This window comes from Mobula hypostoma, chromosome 4 (assembly GCF_963921235.1).
Source record: "Mobula hypostoma chromosome 4, sMobHyp1.1, whole genome shotgun sequence".
In the NCBI taxonomy this organism is placed as follows: domain Eukaryota; kingdom Metazoa; phylum Chordata; class Chondrichthyes; order Myliobatiformes; family Myliobatidae; genus Mobula; species Mobula hypostoma.
Genome location: NC_086100.1, coordinates 27,975,611 through 27,993,344, shown reverse-complemented (window position 1 = coordinate 27,993,344; position 17,734 = coordinate 27,975,611). Strand labels below are relative to the sequence as shown.

Genomic DNA, 17,734 nt, shown 5'->3' with positions numbered 1-17,734 from the left:
AGGCACTAAATTAAATTTTGAAAGTACCTTCTTTCCTTTTCGTTAAGGCATCGAGTATCTGTTTCCCACACAGCTCACCCAAGCAGTTACCATCTAAATGCAGTTCTGTCAAATGGTCTGAAAACTTTATCAATCTGTATGAAAACATGGTAAAGAAGAAAAAGAAATGCTGGATATCTAAATATTACAGAAAAAAAGGACGTGATAGATAAAGGTCTTTAACATGATTACATGCGGCAACGAACACCCACTTCTATTTCATTGCAGCAATATTTAACAAACTGTTACCAAAAGCACATGAGGTGATAATGTCACAGTGGAAGGCACTGTGTATGGGTTAGCAGAACACCAGCGATCAGCAATGGGGATTCAATTCCCACAGCTGTATGTTCTCCCTATGTCCCCATGAGCATTCGCCGGGTGCTCCAGTTTCCTGCCACATTTGAAGTTCAAAGTAAATTTATTATCAAAGTACATATACGTCACCACATAAACCCTGAGATTCATTTTCTTGAGAGCATACTCAGTAAATCTAATAACCATATTAGAATCAATGAAAGACCACATCCAACAGGGCAGGCAGACAGTGGGTAAGAGAAAGCAAACTATGCAAATACAAAAAAAAAAAATTTTTTTTAGGCATCTGTTACTCTCATGAGACCATGGATTTGCGCCTTGGAAGGTTTCCAGGGCGCAGGCCTGGACAAGGTTGTATGGAACAGCGGCAGTTGCCCATGCTGCAAGTCTCCCCTCTCCACAACACCAATGTTGCCCAAGGGAAGGGCACTAGAGCCGATACAGCTTGGCACCGGTGTTGTTGCAGAGCAATGCGTGGTTAAGTGCCTTGCTCAGGGATACAACACACTGCCTCGGCTGAGGCTCGAACTAGCGACCTTCAGATATGTAGACCAACGCCTTAACTACTTGGCCACACGCCAACACACAAAAAAAAAGCAACAAATATGGAGAACATGAGATGAAGAGACCTTGAAAGTGAGTCTGCAGGTTGTAGGAACAAATTAGTGATGGGGCATGTGAAATCGAGTGAAATTATCCCCTTTGGTTCAAGATGGTTGAGAGGTAATAACTGATCCTGAACCTGGTGGTGTAAGTGCTGAGGCTCCTGTACCTTCTTCCTGATGGCAGCAGCAGGAAGAGAGCATGTCCTGAGTGGTGGGGGTCCCTGACGATAGATTCTACTTTCCTGCAACAGCGTTTCATGTAGATGTGTTCAATCGTTGGGACTGGGCTGTACCCACTACTTTTTGAAGGATTTTCCATTCAAGGGCATTGGCGTTTCCATACCAGGCTGTGATGCAGCCGGTCAATATCCTCTCCACCACATAACTATAGACGTACGGGTCAGGGTTAATAAGTTATGACCATTCTATACTGGTGCTGGAAGCACGGCGACACTTGCGGGCATCCCCAAGCACAAATGATGCATTTCACTGCATGTTTCAATGTTTTGATGTAGATGTGAAAAATAAATCCAATCTTTACATCTGTAGGAAGGAAATCAGACATCTGGTGCTGGATGAGCAGGAAGAGCACTTTACACCTCTTTGATCAATTAAATGGAAGGATTACAAAATTAATACTGCAAGAACTGAGAAGCAAATAAATCCACAAAGCGGGACGTAAAGAATGATATTTAAAAACATACCCATCGAATGGAATGCACACAATGCTGGCACAACCAACATTTATGGCTCACCCTGAGCTGTTCGAGAAACTATTGTGAGACTCCTCTTTGAGCCTCCAGTGTCTATCTGGCAAGATAACCCCCACAGTATTTTGTTAGAAATTTTCAGAATTTAAATGAAGTGACGACGAAGGAAATTGCTATTTTGAATTAAGGGATAGTTAAAAAGGTAGAAAGGAGAAAAGTTCATGAGAGATTTTTTATAATATTTAAAAAAAAGACAATAATTAAAATCCAAAGGATGAAGATTGCCAAGTGGTTAGTTTTTACTGTCAGAATGGTTAATTGGCAGGAATTAACATTTATCTGATTGCTAAAAGGCTCTCTGTTCGATAATCCAGATTTAATTCAACACACATGGACTTTATCTAACCAAAAGACAGACTCATTGGCTCTCCCAAAATTTAAAAATATATCATTCTTTACATCTGCAATGCCCTGGGAAAGGTTTCACTGCTAATGTAAAGGTTTTTATGTAGAAGCACTGCGGATGTAATGGTTTTTCTGTAGCAGCAGTGTTTGGGTTATGGCTGGAGATAACAGGGGTGTTGGAATGTGCACTGTCCAATGAAGGGAGAGTTTTTTTTGTTGTTGTGTGCCTGAGAACAAGGTGATCTGAGTCTTTTGTTTGGCGAGAGATGACGAGAGAAGATGCCCGAAAGTAGAGGTCATAGACAGGAGGACAGAGTGGACTTGGAATCAGAGTGGGCCAGGAATTGACGAAGCCCGGGGGAAATCGATGGAGGACCAACGGAAGGGAAACCATGAGCTCCAATGTGCACATTAGACTGTTTCATTAAAATGGGCCCTTTTCTTTTTGATTTTCTTTACTAGTCAAATGAAGAATTAAGAGCTAAATTGTTCAATTGCATATGGAGTACTTTCTGTTATTTTGGGGTACTGATTTGTAACGGGGGAACAGATCACACAGCATCCATACAAACAGGAGGTTTTGCACTTCAGATTTCACACATTTGGCACCCTGCCAGAGACTGTCTTCCCTTGACACGTCCTGTCTGTGGATTTGCATTGAAACTCTGCATCCTAAATCATATTTGCTTCTCAGCTCCTGCAGTATTAATTATATAATCCCTCCTTTTAATAAGATGGTGCAAAATTGCTCCTCCTGCTCATTGAGCCCCAGATGTCTGGTTTCCCTGTGAAAGAACCAACTTACTGTGTTGAGGTTAGCTGTACCTAGCATGCAACACAGTAATTGCACACTGTTAAATATGTTTTGATGGTGATTCAGACACTAGATTATTTGAGGTCACTGCACATTTTACATAATACTAAACATTATTTGTTATTTTGATGTTAAATTATGCAATATTACCAGTTTAATCTAAACACAGTGAATGAAATAAACATTTCTGTCTTCAACAAGGCAGGATATTGCTTTGCTACATTCAGCTCAGCATCAGTTTATGATAAATCTTTGCACTTGATATGAGAGTGAAAGAGGGGACTGTTGACCAGTGAGCCTAAAAACAGGGGAAAACAACTTGAAGAAAGAGAATTAAAAGCCAGTTAGTCTCTGTATAGGGGGCAATAAAGGTGCAGCTGGTAGACCAGCATCTCCCTCATTCCAACCATCCAGGTTTAATCCTAACCTCTGGTGATGTCAGTGTGCAGTTCTTGTCTTTTCTACATGACTGTATGCATTTCCTCTGGAATCGGAATTGGTTCACTATTGTTACATGAACGAATTCTCTGGGATAGCTTTCATACAGATCAATTCATTACACAGTGTAGCACAAGGTAAAACAATAATAAATAGAATAAAGCATAACAGCTACACAGAACAAACAAGAGAAGAGCTGTACATGCTGGAGATCTGAGCAACACACATAAAATGCTGGAGGAACTCAGCAGGCCAGGTAGCATCAATGGAAAAAAAAAGTCGACGTTTTGGGCCAAAACCCTTTGGCAGGACTGGAGAAAAAAGCTGAGGAGTAGGTTTGAAGGGTGGGGGGAGGGAGAGAGAAACACAAGGAGATAGGTGAAACTTAAAGGAGGAGAGATGAAGCGAAGAGCAAGGAAGTTGATTGGTGAAAAAGACAGAAGCCATGGAAGAAAGGAAAATTGGGCGGGGGGAGGGGAGCACCAGAGGGAGGCGATGGGCGGGGAAGGAGATAACATGAGGAACAAGGGGGTGGGAAATGGTGAAGGGGGGGTGGGGAGGCTTTATTGGAAGTTTGAGAAATTGATGTTCATGTCATCAGGTAGAAGGCTACCCAAACGGAATGTAAGGTGTTGTTCCTCCAACCTAAGTGTGGCCTCATCACAACAGTGAGAGGGAAGCAATGGATGGACATATCAGAATGGGAGTGAGAAGTGGAATTGAAATGGGTGGCCACTGGGAGATCCCACTTGTTCTGGCGGACGGAGCGTAGATGCTCAGCAAAGCTACAGAGAAACTGTTGTGAAAATAGGCAATAAAATGCAGGATCATAATGATGTAGATTCAGGGCAAGAGTCCATCTTATTGTGCTAGGGAACCATTCAATAGTCTTGTAAGATGGGATAGGACCTGTCATTGACAATGGTGGTATGTGCTTTCAGGATTTTGCATCTTCTTCTGGGTGGGGGAAGACAGAAGAGGGAATGTCCGGGGTGAATGGGGTCTTTGATTATGCTGGCTGCTTTACTGAGGCAGTGCGAGGTGTAGACAGGAAGGGAGGCTGGCTTCTGCGATGTACTGAGCTGTGTACACAACTCAGTGTAAATCTCCTGCAGTCATGAGCGGAGCAGTTGTCATATGAAGCTGTGATGCGGACAGACAGGATGCACCAATAAAAATTGGTAAGGGTTGATGGGGACATGCCAACTTTATCTACTCACAACTTACCACTTTTGTAACGAAGATCACGATCATGCCTTACGCGTGTATGGCATATCAAGGTTGTAAAAGGAAAACAGAATGCAGACTATAATGTGACACACACAAAATGTTGGCAGAACAGCAAATCAGGCAGCACCTATAGATGAAGAGTCTTGTTCCAAAACATTGACTGCTTAATCCCCTCCATACAATGCTGCCTGACACACTGACTTCCTCCAGGATTTTGTGTGTGATTCTCAAGATTTCCAACAACTGCAGAATCTTGTGTTGCAGACTACAATGTAGCAGCTTCAGAGAAACTGCAGTGCAGGTACACAAATAGCGTGCAAAGACCAGGACGAGTAAGATTGGAAGGTCAAGGATTAAATCTTATGATATTGGAGATCTGTTTCAGAGTCTGACAACAGCAGGATAGAGGCTGTCCTCAAGTTTGGTGGTGTGGTCTTTCAATATCTACTACCTGACTGGAGAGGGGAGGAGAGAAAATGACTTGGATGGGACAGGTCCTTCATTACATTGGCTACTTTTCCAAGGAAAGAGGAAATGTAGACTGAGTCAGTGGAGGGAAGGGTGTTTTGCATGGGTAGATTAGTTATCCATTGTGATTTGCTGCTTGTCTCTGGGTGAGTGGTAACTGGGGGAGTTATTGAGAATGTGGGGCAAACAAAATGGAATTAATGTTGGTGGGTGCTTGATAGTCAGCAAGAAATTGATTGCCTGAAGTGCTGTTCCTGTAGATGAACTAAGCTTAAAGTAGGAACTAGAGACCAGCTAGTTTAAAAATAAGGAGCTACAAACTATTTGGTCTGTAAATATGAAAATGTAGGCCAGTAGGTCTTAAAGGGAGAAAAGTAACAGGTAAGCAGCCTGTAAGTAAGGAACTACAGTCGAGCAGATCTGAAGGTAGGGTATCAAAACAATTCATCTATGTATAAGGAACAATGTATAACCAACTAACATGAAAAGTAGCATTCACAGGGCAATTATTGTGTAAGTGGGCAACTACAGGCCTGCAATAGGAAACCAAGTTAACCTGTAAGTAGACCGCCACAGGCAGTAGAACTGAAATTAAGGTACCACGGGTGATTTAGCTGGAAAAAAAGGAAATAGATTACAGTAGATCTGAAACACAGACTAAATAGTGGGAAAATAAATTTTATCTTCATTTGAGACCATTTGATACACATAAATTAGATCAACATTTCAAGGGATAAATACTGGATATAGTAAATATTATGACATGCAGTTAAAATGGTAAATACTTCCAAGAATATATATTTATATTCAGACAAGATGAAAGTCTTACTTAAAGATACTTACTGGCATAACGTTTCTGCAAATGCCATTGCACCTATTTTGCCTTTGTTCCCTCTTCCATCTATGCCATTATCTGCGAGGTGTAATTTAGATAACCAGGGGCCAATCTGTGGGAGCTCCTTCTTTTTCTTCCCTTCAAACATTGGGGATAAACACATCAAAGATGGGCATTATCATCCATGCATCTTTAATATTATAGACTGAATCCAATGCCTGAGAAAACATACCAGGCATTGCGCAATGCTCGAATGAAGTCTCCAGGGTAATGGATTTCCATATATTGATGAAATACACCAGACAAACCTCAAGGACATGCAGACCCTGCAACGATTACAGAAAATTATAGGGGAGATGTAAGAGGTCTGTTTTTCTCACACTGAGAGTGGTGGGTGTGTGGAACGCCCTGTTATGGTGATGATAAAGGGAGGCACATTAGGGACCTTTATGAAACTCTTAGATAGGCACAAGGATGATAGAACAATGGAGGGTTGTGTGGGAGGGAAGGTAGATTGACATTAGAAAAGGTTAAAATGTGGGCTGTAGGCTGAAACACTACTGTGCTCTAGTGTTCTATGTTCTATATTGGACCTTCATAGGAAGTGGCTGTAAGTAGAGAAGAAAGGATGTCTTCTCACAATGATACAGAACCTTGGTGAGACCTCAGGAGGCCTATTGTGTGCATTTTTTTGGGTTTCCTCACCTAAGAAAGGACATATACATGCCTTAGAGGCAGTGCAGCAAAGGTTCACCAGACTGATGCTGGGATGGCAGGTCTATCTGATAAGGACAGGGTAGGTCATCTACGGTTGTAGTATTTAGAGATTAGAGGAATAAGAGGAAATCTTTTGAAACATATAAAATGCTGACAGAGCTGGACAGACTGGATACAAGGAGGAATTTTTCCCTGGCTGGGAGTTTAAATCAAAGGGTCGCATTCTCAGGATACAGGACGGGGATGAGGGGAAATTAGTTCATTCAGATGGCTGGAAACCTGAGAAGTTCTCTACAACTGAATGCCCCTGAATATATTAATGAAGCTCTATTGATTTCTGTAGATAGATACAGATTTCTGGACAGATAAGGTATTGAAGGTAGGGTAAGGGGAATTTGCAGGAATTTGGACAAAAGGGATTCTGCAGATGCTGGAAATCCAGAGTAAAACACCCTAAATGCTGGAGGAACACGGCTAGTCAGGCAGCATCCATGGAGAGGCATAAATAGTCGAATTTACAGGCTGAGACCCTTCATCAGGACTGGAAAGGAAGGGGGAAGAAGCCAGAACAGAGTGGTGAGGAGGGGAGGGAGTACAAGCTGCCAGGTGATAGGTGGAAGAGGTAAAGGGCTGCAGAAAAGGAATCTGATAGGAGAGGAGAGTAGACGATGAGAGGAAGGGAAGGAAGAGGGGCACCAGTGGGAGGTGTTGGGCAAGTGAGGAGAAGAGAAGGGTGAGGAGGGGAGCCAGAATGAGGAGAGGAAAGAGGAGAAATTACTGGAAGTTAGAGAAATTGATGCCTTCAGTTTGGAATATGAGGTGTTGCCCATAGGAAAGGAAAGTGGACGATGGGAGAAAGAGTAGGAGGGGAGGCACCAGAGGGAGGTAACGGGCAGGTGAGCAGAAGAGAAGGGGTAAGAGGGAATTTGGTATTGAGATGGAGGATCAGCCTTGAATATGTTTAATGATGGAGCAGAACAGTGACCAAATGACCCATCCCTGCTCCTATTGGCCATGTGCTTTTGACTGATTACTGTAACTTTTGCATGGACATTTTATACATTTGCAGTTTTACAGCTTGGTTCTGTGGCTCCCATTGTATTCTTGTTGCAATATACTACAAAGGACAGTTTTCATAATATCTCATTTAACACAACAGTTATATCTTAAAAATTTGATTTTCAAAGTGAGAGTATTTTTAATGATCCATAACATGATATTGCAATTGTAGAATTTGCCTTTCCCTGCATTCTTTCACCAACGAGTGCTCACTAGCATCGTTGATGAGTTGCAACTGTTTGAATTTAACTTGCACATCTGCTACTTCAACAGTTCTTTCCAACCCCAAGGTTTGTGGTCTTTTCAATCATTGTTGTTGCTTTCAAAGTATTAAGAAACAGTAAGGAATCAACTCTTTTTAAATTTATTTCCCAATTTCCTAGCCCTGGTATGCTTTGAAACTAGTAATGCTTTTGTTGTTGCTATCATGTTAAACAATGGGGGAGACCGAGTCATTCAAACATCTTCACGACCACCTTCCCCTCAAAGCACACCATCTCCTTTACCCAAATAAACATAGCTCCCCTGGGACTAAATTACAAATCATTTCAACTTGGATTACACACAGTGTGCTTTCTCCTTACATGAAGGTTTATCCACAAATAATTGGCTAATCCAGAAACCATGAGCTAGAAAAGAATCTGTGTGACATGGGTGGGTGTACATGTTGTGTTCTGCTCCTGAATTCCAGTTCCAATTAAGCCTTGGAAGCAGAGTATAATATGCAATCATTGCTATACTGTGCCTGAACTCTCCATATTGAGAAGAATTTTTCATTCCCGTGTTTCTTCACACTGTTACCCCTGGACTGATTTTTCAAAATATAAAATCTGCCAAGCAGTTTGAAAAAGAGACGATTTGGCTGTTTGGTTGGCAGTGACAAAAGTACAGAGTTTCTAGCCGGTGGATAAACAATATGTCCGTACTATTAAACACAAAACCACAAGGCACCTCATCAGGAAGTGGTTAGCCAGACCGTTCCAACAGCTACATACCAATTAATGTGGTCACTTGTTGGAAATAGTCATCAAGTTAGAGCAACACACACAAAATGCTGAAGGAACTCAGCAGGTCAGGTAGCATCTAGGGAAATGAAAAACAAAATCCCAGTTGAAGTTTGGAGTGGAGACTCTTCTTCAGAACTGGAAAGAAAGAGGAAGATGCCAGAATAAAAAAAGGTGGGGGTAGGTGAAGGAGGATAGCTAGAAGGTGATAGGTGAAGCCAGGAGAGGGGGAGAGGTAAAGGGCTGGAGAGGAAGGAATCTGGTAGGAGAGCAGACCCTTAGGAGAAAGAAAAGAAGAGGGGCACCAGGGGGAGGTTGTTGAGGAGAAGAGGTGAGAGGCCAGAGTGGGCAACAGAAGAGGAGGGAACGGGGAGGGAATAAAAATATTATCAGAAGGATAAATCAATGTTCATGACATCAAGTTGGAGACGACCGAGATATTCTGAGGTGTTGCTCCTCCAGCCTGAGAGTGGCCTCATCGTGGCAGAAGAGGAGGCCATCGATGGACATGTTGGAATAGGGATGGGGTTAGGAATTAAAATGGCTGAACATGGATTCTGCTTTTTGTAGATGGAGCGGAGGTACTTGACAAAGCCCTCCCCCAACCTACATCAGGTTCTCACTTACGTAGAGAGCACCTTATACAGTAGACGACCTCAACAGGTTCACGGGTGAAGCACTGTCTCAGCTGGAAGGACTGTTTGGGGCCCTGAATGGAGGTGAGGGAGGAGGTGAATGGGCAGGTGTAGCATTTCTGGCACTGCAGGGATACGTGTCAGGAGGGAGAATAGTAGGGAGGGCGTGAGCTCTGTGGGAAGTGGAGGAGAGATAAAGATGTGTTTGGCGGTAGGATTTCATTGAAGATGGCAGAAGTTGTGGAGAATGATTTGTTGGATGTGGCGGCTCAGGTAGTGGTAGGTGAAGACGACAGGAACTCTATACCAGATAAGACAGCAGGAAGATGGGGTGAGAGCAGATATCCAGGAAATGGAGTAGATGCAGGTGAGCATGGTGGAGGAAGTGAAATCCTGTTCTTTGAAGAAAGACATCTCTGATGTCCTGGAAAAGAAAGCCTCATTCTGGAAAAAGATGCGGCAGAGATGGGGGAAGTGAGAAGAGGGAGTGGCATTTTTACAAGAGGCAGGATAGGAAGAGGTACAGTCAAGACAGCCACGAGAATCAGTAGGTTTATGAAAGATGTCGGTAGACAGCTTACCTCCAAAGATGGAGACAGAAAGATCTAGAAAGGGGAGAAAGGTGTCAGGAATGGACCAAATGAATTTAAGGGCAGGGTGGAAATTGGAGGCACAGTTGAGGAAATCGAAAAGCTTATCATGGGTGCATAAAGCAGCACCAATGCAGTCGTCAATGTAGCGCAGAAATAGTTGGGGAGCATTACCAGGGAAGGCTTGGAACACGGACTGTAGCCAATGAAAGGTAGGCATGGCTACCCCTTGAGTTTGGAGAAAGAGGGAGGAGTTGAATAAGAAATTCTTGAGGGTGAAGACTAGTTTTGCCAGGCAGGGGAGGGTGGTGGTGGAGGGGAACAGGTTGAGTGTTTTGTTGAGAAAGAAGCAGAGAGATTTAAGGCCTCCTTGATGGGGGATAGAAGTGTATAGCGACTGGACATCCATGGTGATAATGAGCTGGTCAGGGTAAGGGAATTGAAAATTGTTGAGAAGTTCAAAAGCATGTGACGTGGCATGGATATAGGGGACAGAATGAAGTTGAGATATGAGGATAGAGTTCAGTGAGGCAGGAGCAGGCAGAAACAACTGGTCTACTTGGCGAGTCAGATTTGTGGTTCTTCGATAGGGAATAGAAATGAGCAGTGTGAGATAAGAGAACTAAGACTTCGGTTGCAATAGATGGGAGTTGTCCAGAGTTGATGAGGTCAGTGATGGTGTTGGAGACAATTTTCTGATAGTTCAGAGTGGGGTTCTTTTCAAGGTGTAAGTAAGAGGAGGTATCACAGAGTTTCCTTGTGCCCTCAGTAGGGTAGACTACAACAGCTCTCCCTTTGTCTGCGAGTTTGACGGTAAGATTGCAATTGGTGCAGACAGAGTGGAGGGCAGTGCATTCAGAGGGGGCCTCTCATACTCTTCTAAACCTCTCACTATGTACCACCCTGAGATCTGTTTTCTTGCAGGCATCCTCAGGATATCCAAGAAACATTAAAGAATCAATGAAATACTGCACCTAACAGAACGGACCAACAACTAATGTGCATAAGACAGCAAACTCTGCAAATACAAAAGAAAAAAATAATAAATGATAATAATAAATAAAACAGTAATAAATATTGAGAACACGAGATCAGGAGTCCTTGAAAGTGAGTGCATAAGTTGCGTGAACAGTTCAGTGATGGGGCAAGTGAAGTTGTCCCTTCTGGTTCAACAGCCTGATGGCCGAGGGGTAATAACTGTTGCAGAACATGGTGTTGTGGGTCCTGAGGCTCCTGTATCTTCTTCCTGATAGTCCCAGCGAGAAGACAGCATGAGCTGGGTGATGAGGTTCCTGATGATGGATGCTGCTTCCCCGAGACAACGCTTTGAGTAGATGTGTCCCATGATGCAGTGGGCTGTATCCACTATTTTTTGCAGGATTTTCCGTAACGTACATCAACAGAAGTTTGTCAAAGTTTAGATGTCATGCTGAATCTTCTAAAGTAGAGGCACACTGCGGTACCTTCTTCGCAATTGCACTTACATGCTGAAGTGACAACACCGAAGAATTTAAAGTTGCTGATCCCCTCCACCTCCCATCCCCTGATGAGGATTGGGCCATTGACTTCTGGTTTCCTCCTCCTGAAGTCAATAATCAGCTCCTTGGTCTTGCTGACAGTGAGTGAGAGGTTGTTGTTGTGGCACCCTCAGACAGATTTTCAATCTCCCTCCTATATGCTGATTCGGCCAATGACAGTGGTGTCATCAGCAAACTTGTATATGACACTGGAGCTGTACTTAGCCTCACAGTCAAGAGTGTAAAGCAAGTAGAGCAGGGGGCTAAGCACACAGCCTTGTGGTGTGCCAGTGCTGATGGAGATCATGGAGGAGATGTTGTTGCCAATTCAAACTGCCTAGGGTCTGCAAGTGAAGAAACCAAGGATCCAGTTGCACAAGAAGGTATTGAGGCCAAGGCCTTGAAGCTTATTAATTAGTTTTGCAAACACAAGAAAATCTGCAGGTACTGGAAATCCAAAGTAACACACACAAAATGATGGAGGAAGTCAGCAGGTCAAGCAGCACCTATGGAAAAGAGTAAACAGTCAATGTTTCGGGCCGAGACCCTCCATCAAGACTGGAAAGGAAGGAGAAAGGCGTCAGACTAAGAAGGTGGGGGAGGGGAGGAAGAAGCACAAGGAGGCAGGTGATAGGTGAAACTGGGAGAGGGGCAGGGTATGAAGTAAAGAGCTGGGAAATTGATTGGTGAAAGAGATAAGATGATTAGTTTTGAGGGGATGATAATATTGAATACCAAGCTGCAGTCAATAAAGAGCACCCTGATGTATGCTTCTTTGCTGTCCAGTTGTTCTATGGGTTAAGTGAAGATCCACTGAAATGACTTCTGCTTAATGGTCTTAACCTTATGTTAAATTTGTTCAATTTGTAAATACGTTGATTCAAGTTGAATCTTTCTCAGGAGAGCAGGACATGATGTTTAATTTTGCTTAAAAGGAATAATTGTTGTTTTAAGGCCCCAGGTGAACTGGTGAAAGAGGAAGATCTTTCATTGTGCTTCAGTGGAAATGGGTTGGGAAGAGATTCTTTCTACACCTAATAATCAGTACTGTAGATAAGATTTCAAACTAAATGGTTGGAGGACAGGGATTGGGGGAAAAGAGATTCTGGTGAAGAGAAGTTTAGAAAGTTAAAGGATAAGACAAACTTGTCCAACAGTACCATGTATCCTTAGTAAAGTGGTCACTGACTGTATGTTCATGGTCTTCTGCTGCTGTAACCCATCCACTTCAACGTTTGACGTGTTGTACATTCAGAGATGCTCTTTTGCACACCACTGCTGTAAAGCCTGATTATTTGAGTTCCTGTCAGCTTGAACCAGTCTGACCACTCTCCTCTGACCTCTCTCATTAACAAGGCATTTTTGCCCACAGAACTGCCGCTCACTGGATGTTTTTTTGATTTTCGCACTATACTCTGCAGTCTCTGGAACATCCCAGTTTCTAAGGTACTCAAACCACCCCGTCTGCCACCAACAATCATCCCACAGTCAAAGTCACTTAGATCACATTTCTTCCCCATTCTGATGTTTGGTCTAAACAGCAACTGAACCTCTTGACCATGTCTGCATGCTTTTATGCATTGAGTTGCTGCCGTATGATTGGCTGATTAGATATTTGCATTAATGGGCAGGTGTACCCAATAAAGGGGCTACTGAGTATATAATACATTTAAGTAACATTATCAATAACTTTGCTGAAAACCAGAGAACAGAAGAAGAAACACAAGGTTACCCAGACGTGTTGCTTCGCCTCCACACATGAGCCCCAGAGTAAAGTTCATTCCTGGGGCTTTCCAGACCCATGATTTGATAGTGATATGCACAGGAGATTCTGCAGGTGTTGGAAATATTGAGGAACACATACAAATTCCTGGAGGGACTCAGCAGGTCCTCCTACTTGATAGTGAAATGTACGGAAGCGTGCATGACAACCTTCAAAATCACAATTAGACTGCCATGCAGCCGGCTCCTTCAGAAAGCATGCAGATTAAACTATATTAAAAGTAAACACTAACTATATGCAGGACATTTATTTTCTCTTGCTTCTTATTTATTATTTCCTCAAGTTCATCTGTTTTTGGTAGTTATTTGTTTCCATGTTTTCCTCTGATCTGAAAGATCAGCTTACATTCTAAGCTTTACAAGGTCCTGTGAACTGCTGCAAATTGATTTTCTCATAGGCAGTGGCCCAAGATGGAGCACAGAACCTTACAGAACCAGAAAAGGTCTATTTGGCTAGTTCAATGTTCAGGGAATAGAGTCCAACCGCATTCCTTCACCTTACAGATACCTCAGCAATAGACTGGAAATCAACTTCAAAGCTCAAAGCGATTGAAATGTGGATTAGAAAATATTACCACAGTGTGAAATAAAAACATTAAGTACTGGAAAAAACCAGCAGATCAGGCAGCATCAAGAGAAAGTGAAGCTCAAGAAGTTCGGAAGTTCATTTATTATCGAAGTATAGAACTCTGAAATTCTTCGATTCTCCGGGTAGCCATGAAAACAAGAAAGGAAGGCAGGGCAATCACCAACCCACAAATCCCACCTCCCACACAAAAAACCCAAACAAAACGAATCAGGCACATCGACCCCCAAATCTCTCTTTCCACTCAAAATATATCAGGCATATTGACCCCTAAATCCCTCTCCCTGCACAAAAAGAGGAACAAACTGATAAGGCACATGGACCCCCAAATCCCTCTCCCTGCACAAAAAAACCGAACAGAACGGATCAAGCACATCGACTCTCAAATCCCTCTTCCAACACAAAAAAAAAACAAAATGCATTAGGCACATTGATTCCCCTCCCCGCACAAAAAAGACTGAGAAGGTCGGGCGAAAAAGCAAAGAATATAAAAAACGTAAGACTGAAAAAGCGAGTCTATAGTCCAAGTCCACATCCAAAATGCAGAAAAAACCTGGGCAACACTCTTAGGGTGCAGCGGCAGTACCTCTGCAGTACAGAGTAACCATTCAAGAGGCAAGCAGCCGGCACTCATCCCTCCACACTCGCTTCGATGCTTTAATCTCCCTTGTTGCTTTTATCGGCAAAATGAAGCCAAACATCGGCTTGTGCCTCATCCTGCTGTCTGCCGCCTCAAGGTTCACGCACGCTGCTTCTGCCTCACGGAATCCTCTCAGAGACCGCTGAGCACTGGAACACTCAAATGACCTCCAGGTTCCACACTCGCCTTGATGTTTCAATTGCCCTCGGCACTTTCATCAGTGGACAATGGAAGCTATAATTAGTGAAATGGGGTCAAACATCGGCTTGTGTGCCATCCTGCAGCCTTCTTGCCACGAGGTTCGCTCACGCTGCCTCTGCCTCCCGGAATCCTCGATTACAGAGTGCTGAAGCACACAAACAATCTCCAAACAGCAAAATACAGGGACCAACTCTTCTAGAATCATATTTAAGATGAGAAACAAATGTAAATGACATAAAAGGAGTGAAAAAGATGGTTTTCTGATCTATCCAGAAGATGTCGAGGACCAAAGGAACATTGTACCCAGACGCCATCTTGACCGGAATGACTCATTAACAAGTTCAGGGTTTCCTCATCTGTGCAAGAGTCTAAAAGAATGCTGGCACTATTAGGTCAAATGCCAGTAATACCCCTGAAATCCTTGACAATTCCCTTCAAGTTCCAAGGCAATAGTTTGAAATACATTGGTGAGGTAACCTAACGGACTTTCTTCCATCATTTCATAGTTAGTCAAATACTTGGAGACAGAATTATGACATTTACTCTTGAAGTGAGGGTAATTTCAATACATCTTAAAACAGTTGTGTGGTGGTGATAGAACAGTACAGGCCTTTGTGATATTATGCTTGCAGGACATGTTATTTACATTTTGGTGAGGACGAAGTTTTTTATGGTCTGGTTGCTTTTACATACACATTTAGAGTGGATTTATTCAGGGATTCACAGTGTTAAGTATTATGCTTTGTAACTTCAAAACATTAAACTAATTCAAAGGAATTTGTCTGAAAGTCTGGGAACGCAGATCTGGCTTCGTCTTGTCAGCCAGAAGAAACTACAGTTTACAATTAGTGGATTTGATGAATCAAGGACAGGGGAAGCAGACAAACCAATTGTCTTTGTTTCCCTGCACTTTGTGGACTCTGAACTGATTCTTGGCCTGGGATAATCTAATCAGGGCATTTGAATGTGGTCACAAGGAACTTCAGGGAATGACCATTCTTAGATGAGTAGCCACTTATTATTTAAAATGCCAGACCTGCCAAAGGAGCAATCTGTAATCTGGCTAGACTAGGTCTGGGTCACCTCACTTAACTGGTTTGGATAGTCAGAACTGAAAGACACTAACACACAAGGCTGGGGTGGGGAGAAACATGAAACAATGTTGGTTGTAGCCCTGGACCAGAACCAGTAAGAAGGTGATCAAGGTCGGTCAGGTGACCTTGAGCCAATGGGATGGAGATCCACTGGTTCAACTGATGAGGAACACTAGAAGAGTCAGGTGCTCCAAATACACAGGGGTAAAAACTCTCCAGCAACCAGAGACCGACCATAAGGAGGGCCTCACAGACACGTGGAGATTGGAACCGTGAAGAACGCCTGGCCAGAGTAAACTGCTTTCTCGGGTAATACCTTTTCTGTTCATGGAGGGTCAGGGATTCTAGTGGGGTGCACACAGGTAGTTAAGTTTGTGAACCCACATGACTTTTAGTTGAGACAATAAAAATTACTTGTTGGTAAATACAGATTCTCTGTGTCTCACAGATCAATATTTCAAGGAGTGATTCTTGTAACAGTTTTTACTTTGAGCGAGGTGCCCAAGAATGCTTAATCAAAGTGTATATATATATATATATATATATATATATATATATACACACACACGATTACTCAGATATTATTGAAATATTAAGTACACAACATTATTGAAAATAGTGTAGCTACACTGACATTTTATGATAACCTAGAAATAACCTAGAAATTTTATGAACACCGAGAAATATCAGTGAAATTGATCGATGAATGCCAAACACATTCCTATTTCGTGTCACAGTTTAATAGTTAAGCCCCCCAGCTAGAATATCAGGCAGAATTTTTCAAACAAATGTGTTAAACATTTGTTCACAGATGTTGGTGACAGTAATTTCCAGGTAATGGCATAATCACATCATGACTTGAATGCATTTGCCTTTGGCTATGATAATAGCTGGGTTTTGGATGGACTCAGTGATCTTCTATGGCATTCCATCATTTAAATGTTGCTCTGAATAGACATTTATTCAAATACCTCTTTAAAAGTAATCAAAGGCAGATACAGCTCTCTCAGTGTGTCTTGAAAATGCATTCCAGAGATTTTCCACATCCCAAGAGAATTTTGACTGCAAATTTAGCTCACATGGAGCCTGCCTGAACTAAAGTATACATTTGCGCCCACAACTAATGTTAGAATAGTTTGCCAAACCTACTTGCAAACCTACTACCTCATGTCTCATTATGCTGTTAGCAGAAAACAGACGGAAATGATCCTTTAAGTTACAGCCTGCCTAAATTCTGCTTTCACATTCTTTAACAGTAGTTTAAAATCCAGTTATTCCTATCTGGTCTGCTTTGATGTTTGATATTGGTTCCTGTTCAGGTAATCTTTAAACACATCTGGAGTTTTTCCAGATGCCTTCAAAATTGCAGCTGTCAATCCCCCACCCACAAAGCCAAACCTTGCTAACAAGATACTAGCTAACTATAGGCCTAGATCAAGTCTTCCCTTCCTGGGAAAGAATCTTGAGAAAGCCATTTTCAACCAATGCAACAACTTTCTGAATGAGAGCAATATTCTACAAAAGTTTCAGTCAGGTTATAGAGTAAATCACAGCACGGAGATGGCTCTGACCAAAATTATCTGTGACCCTCAGCTCACCACTGATGCAAACAGAGTCTCAGTTCTGAGATCACCTTGAGATCTGGATTGGCCTCTCTGATAGTGCCTTTAATTGGTTCTGTTCATATATCTCAGAGAGAAAATTTTTTGTCTGCCTTGAAGATCATTTTACGAAGAGACACAATGTCCCTTTTGGTGTTGCTCAGGGAAACTGCCAATAGGCCCCCTACTCTTCTCTTTAAACATACTCTGCTTAGGAGACATCATTAGACAGCATGAACTTGATCTCCACAGTAATGCAGATGACACACAATTGTCTATCTTGGTCAAGCCTGATGATGATAACACCCTATCTTCAAGCAAGAGAAAATCTGCAGATGCTGGAAATCCGAGTAACACACAAAAGTGCTGGAGGAACTCAGCAGGCCAGGAAGTATCTACAGCAAAAAGAACAGTTGACATTTCGAGCCGAAACCCTTCGGCAGGAC

General features: G+C 42.6%; 1 protein-coding gene across 2 annotated transcripts in view; it reads right to left on the bottom strand.

The window, feature by feature from the left end:
* The window catches only part of LOC134344745 (uncharacterized), a 129,990-nt gene that overhangs the window by 21,516 nt on the left and 90,740 nt on the right, over nucleotides 1–17,734 (bottom strand). For both annotated transcript variants that reach the window (XM_063044826.1, XM_063044827.1), the window contains 2 exons: nucleotides 5,871–6,000; nucleotides 28–134 (listed from right to left, as the gene is read on the bottom strand). In XM_063044826.1, coding sequence (XP_062900896.1) covers nucleotides 28–134; nucleotides 5,871–6,000 — 237 coding nt within the window. The remainder of the gene's footprint in view (nucleotides 1–27; nucleotides 135–5,870; nucleotides 6,001–17,734) is intronic.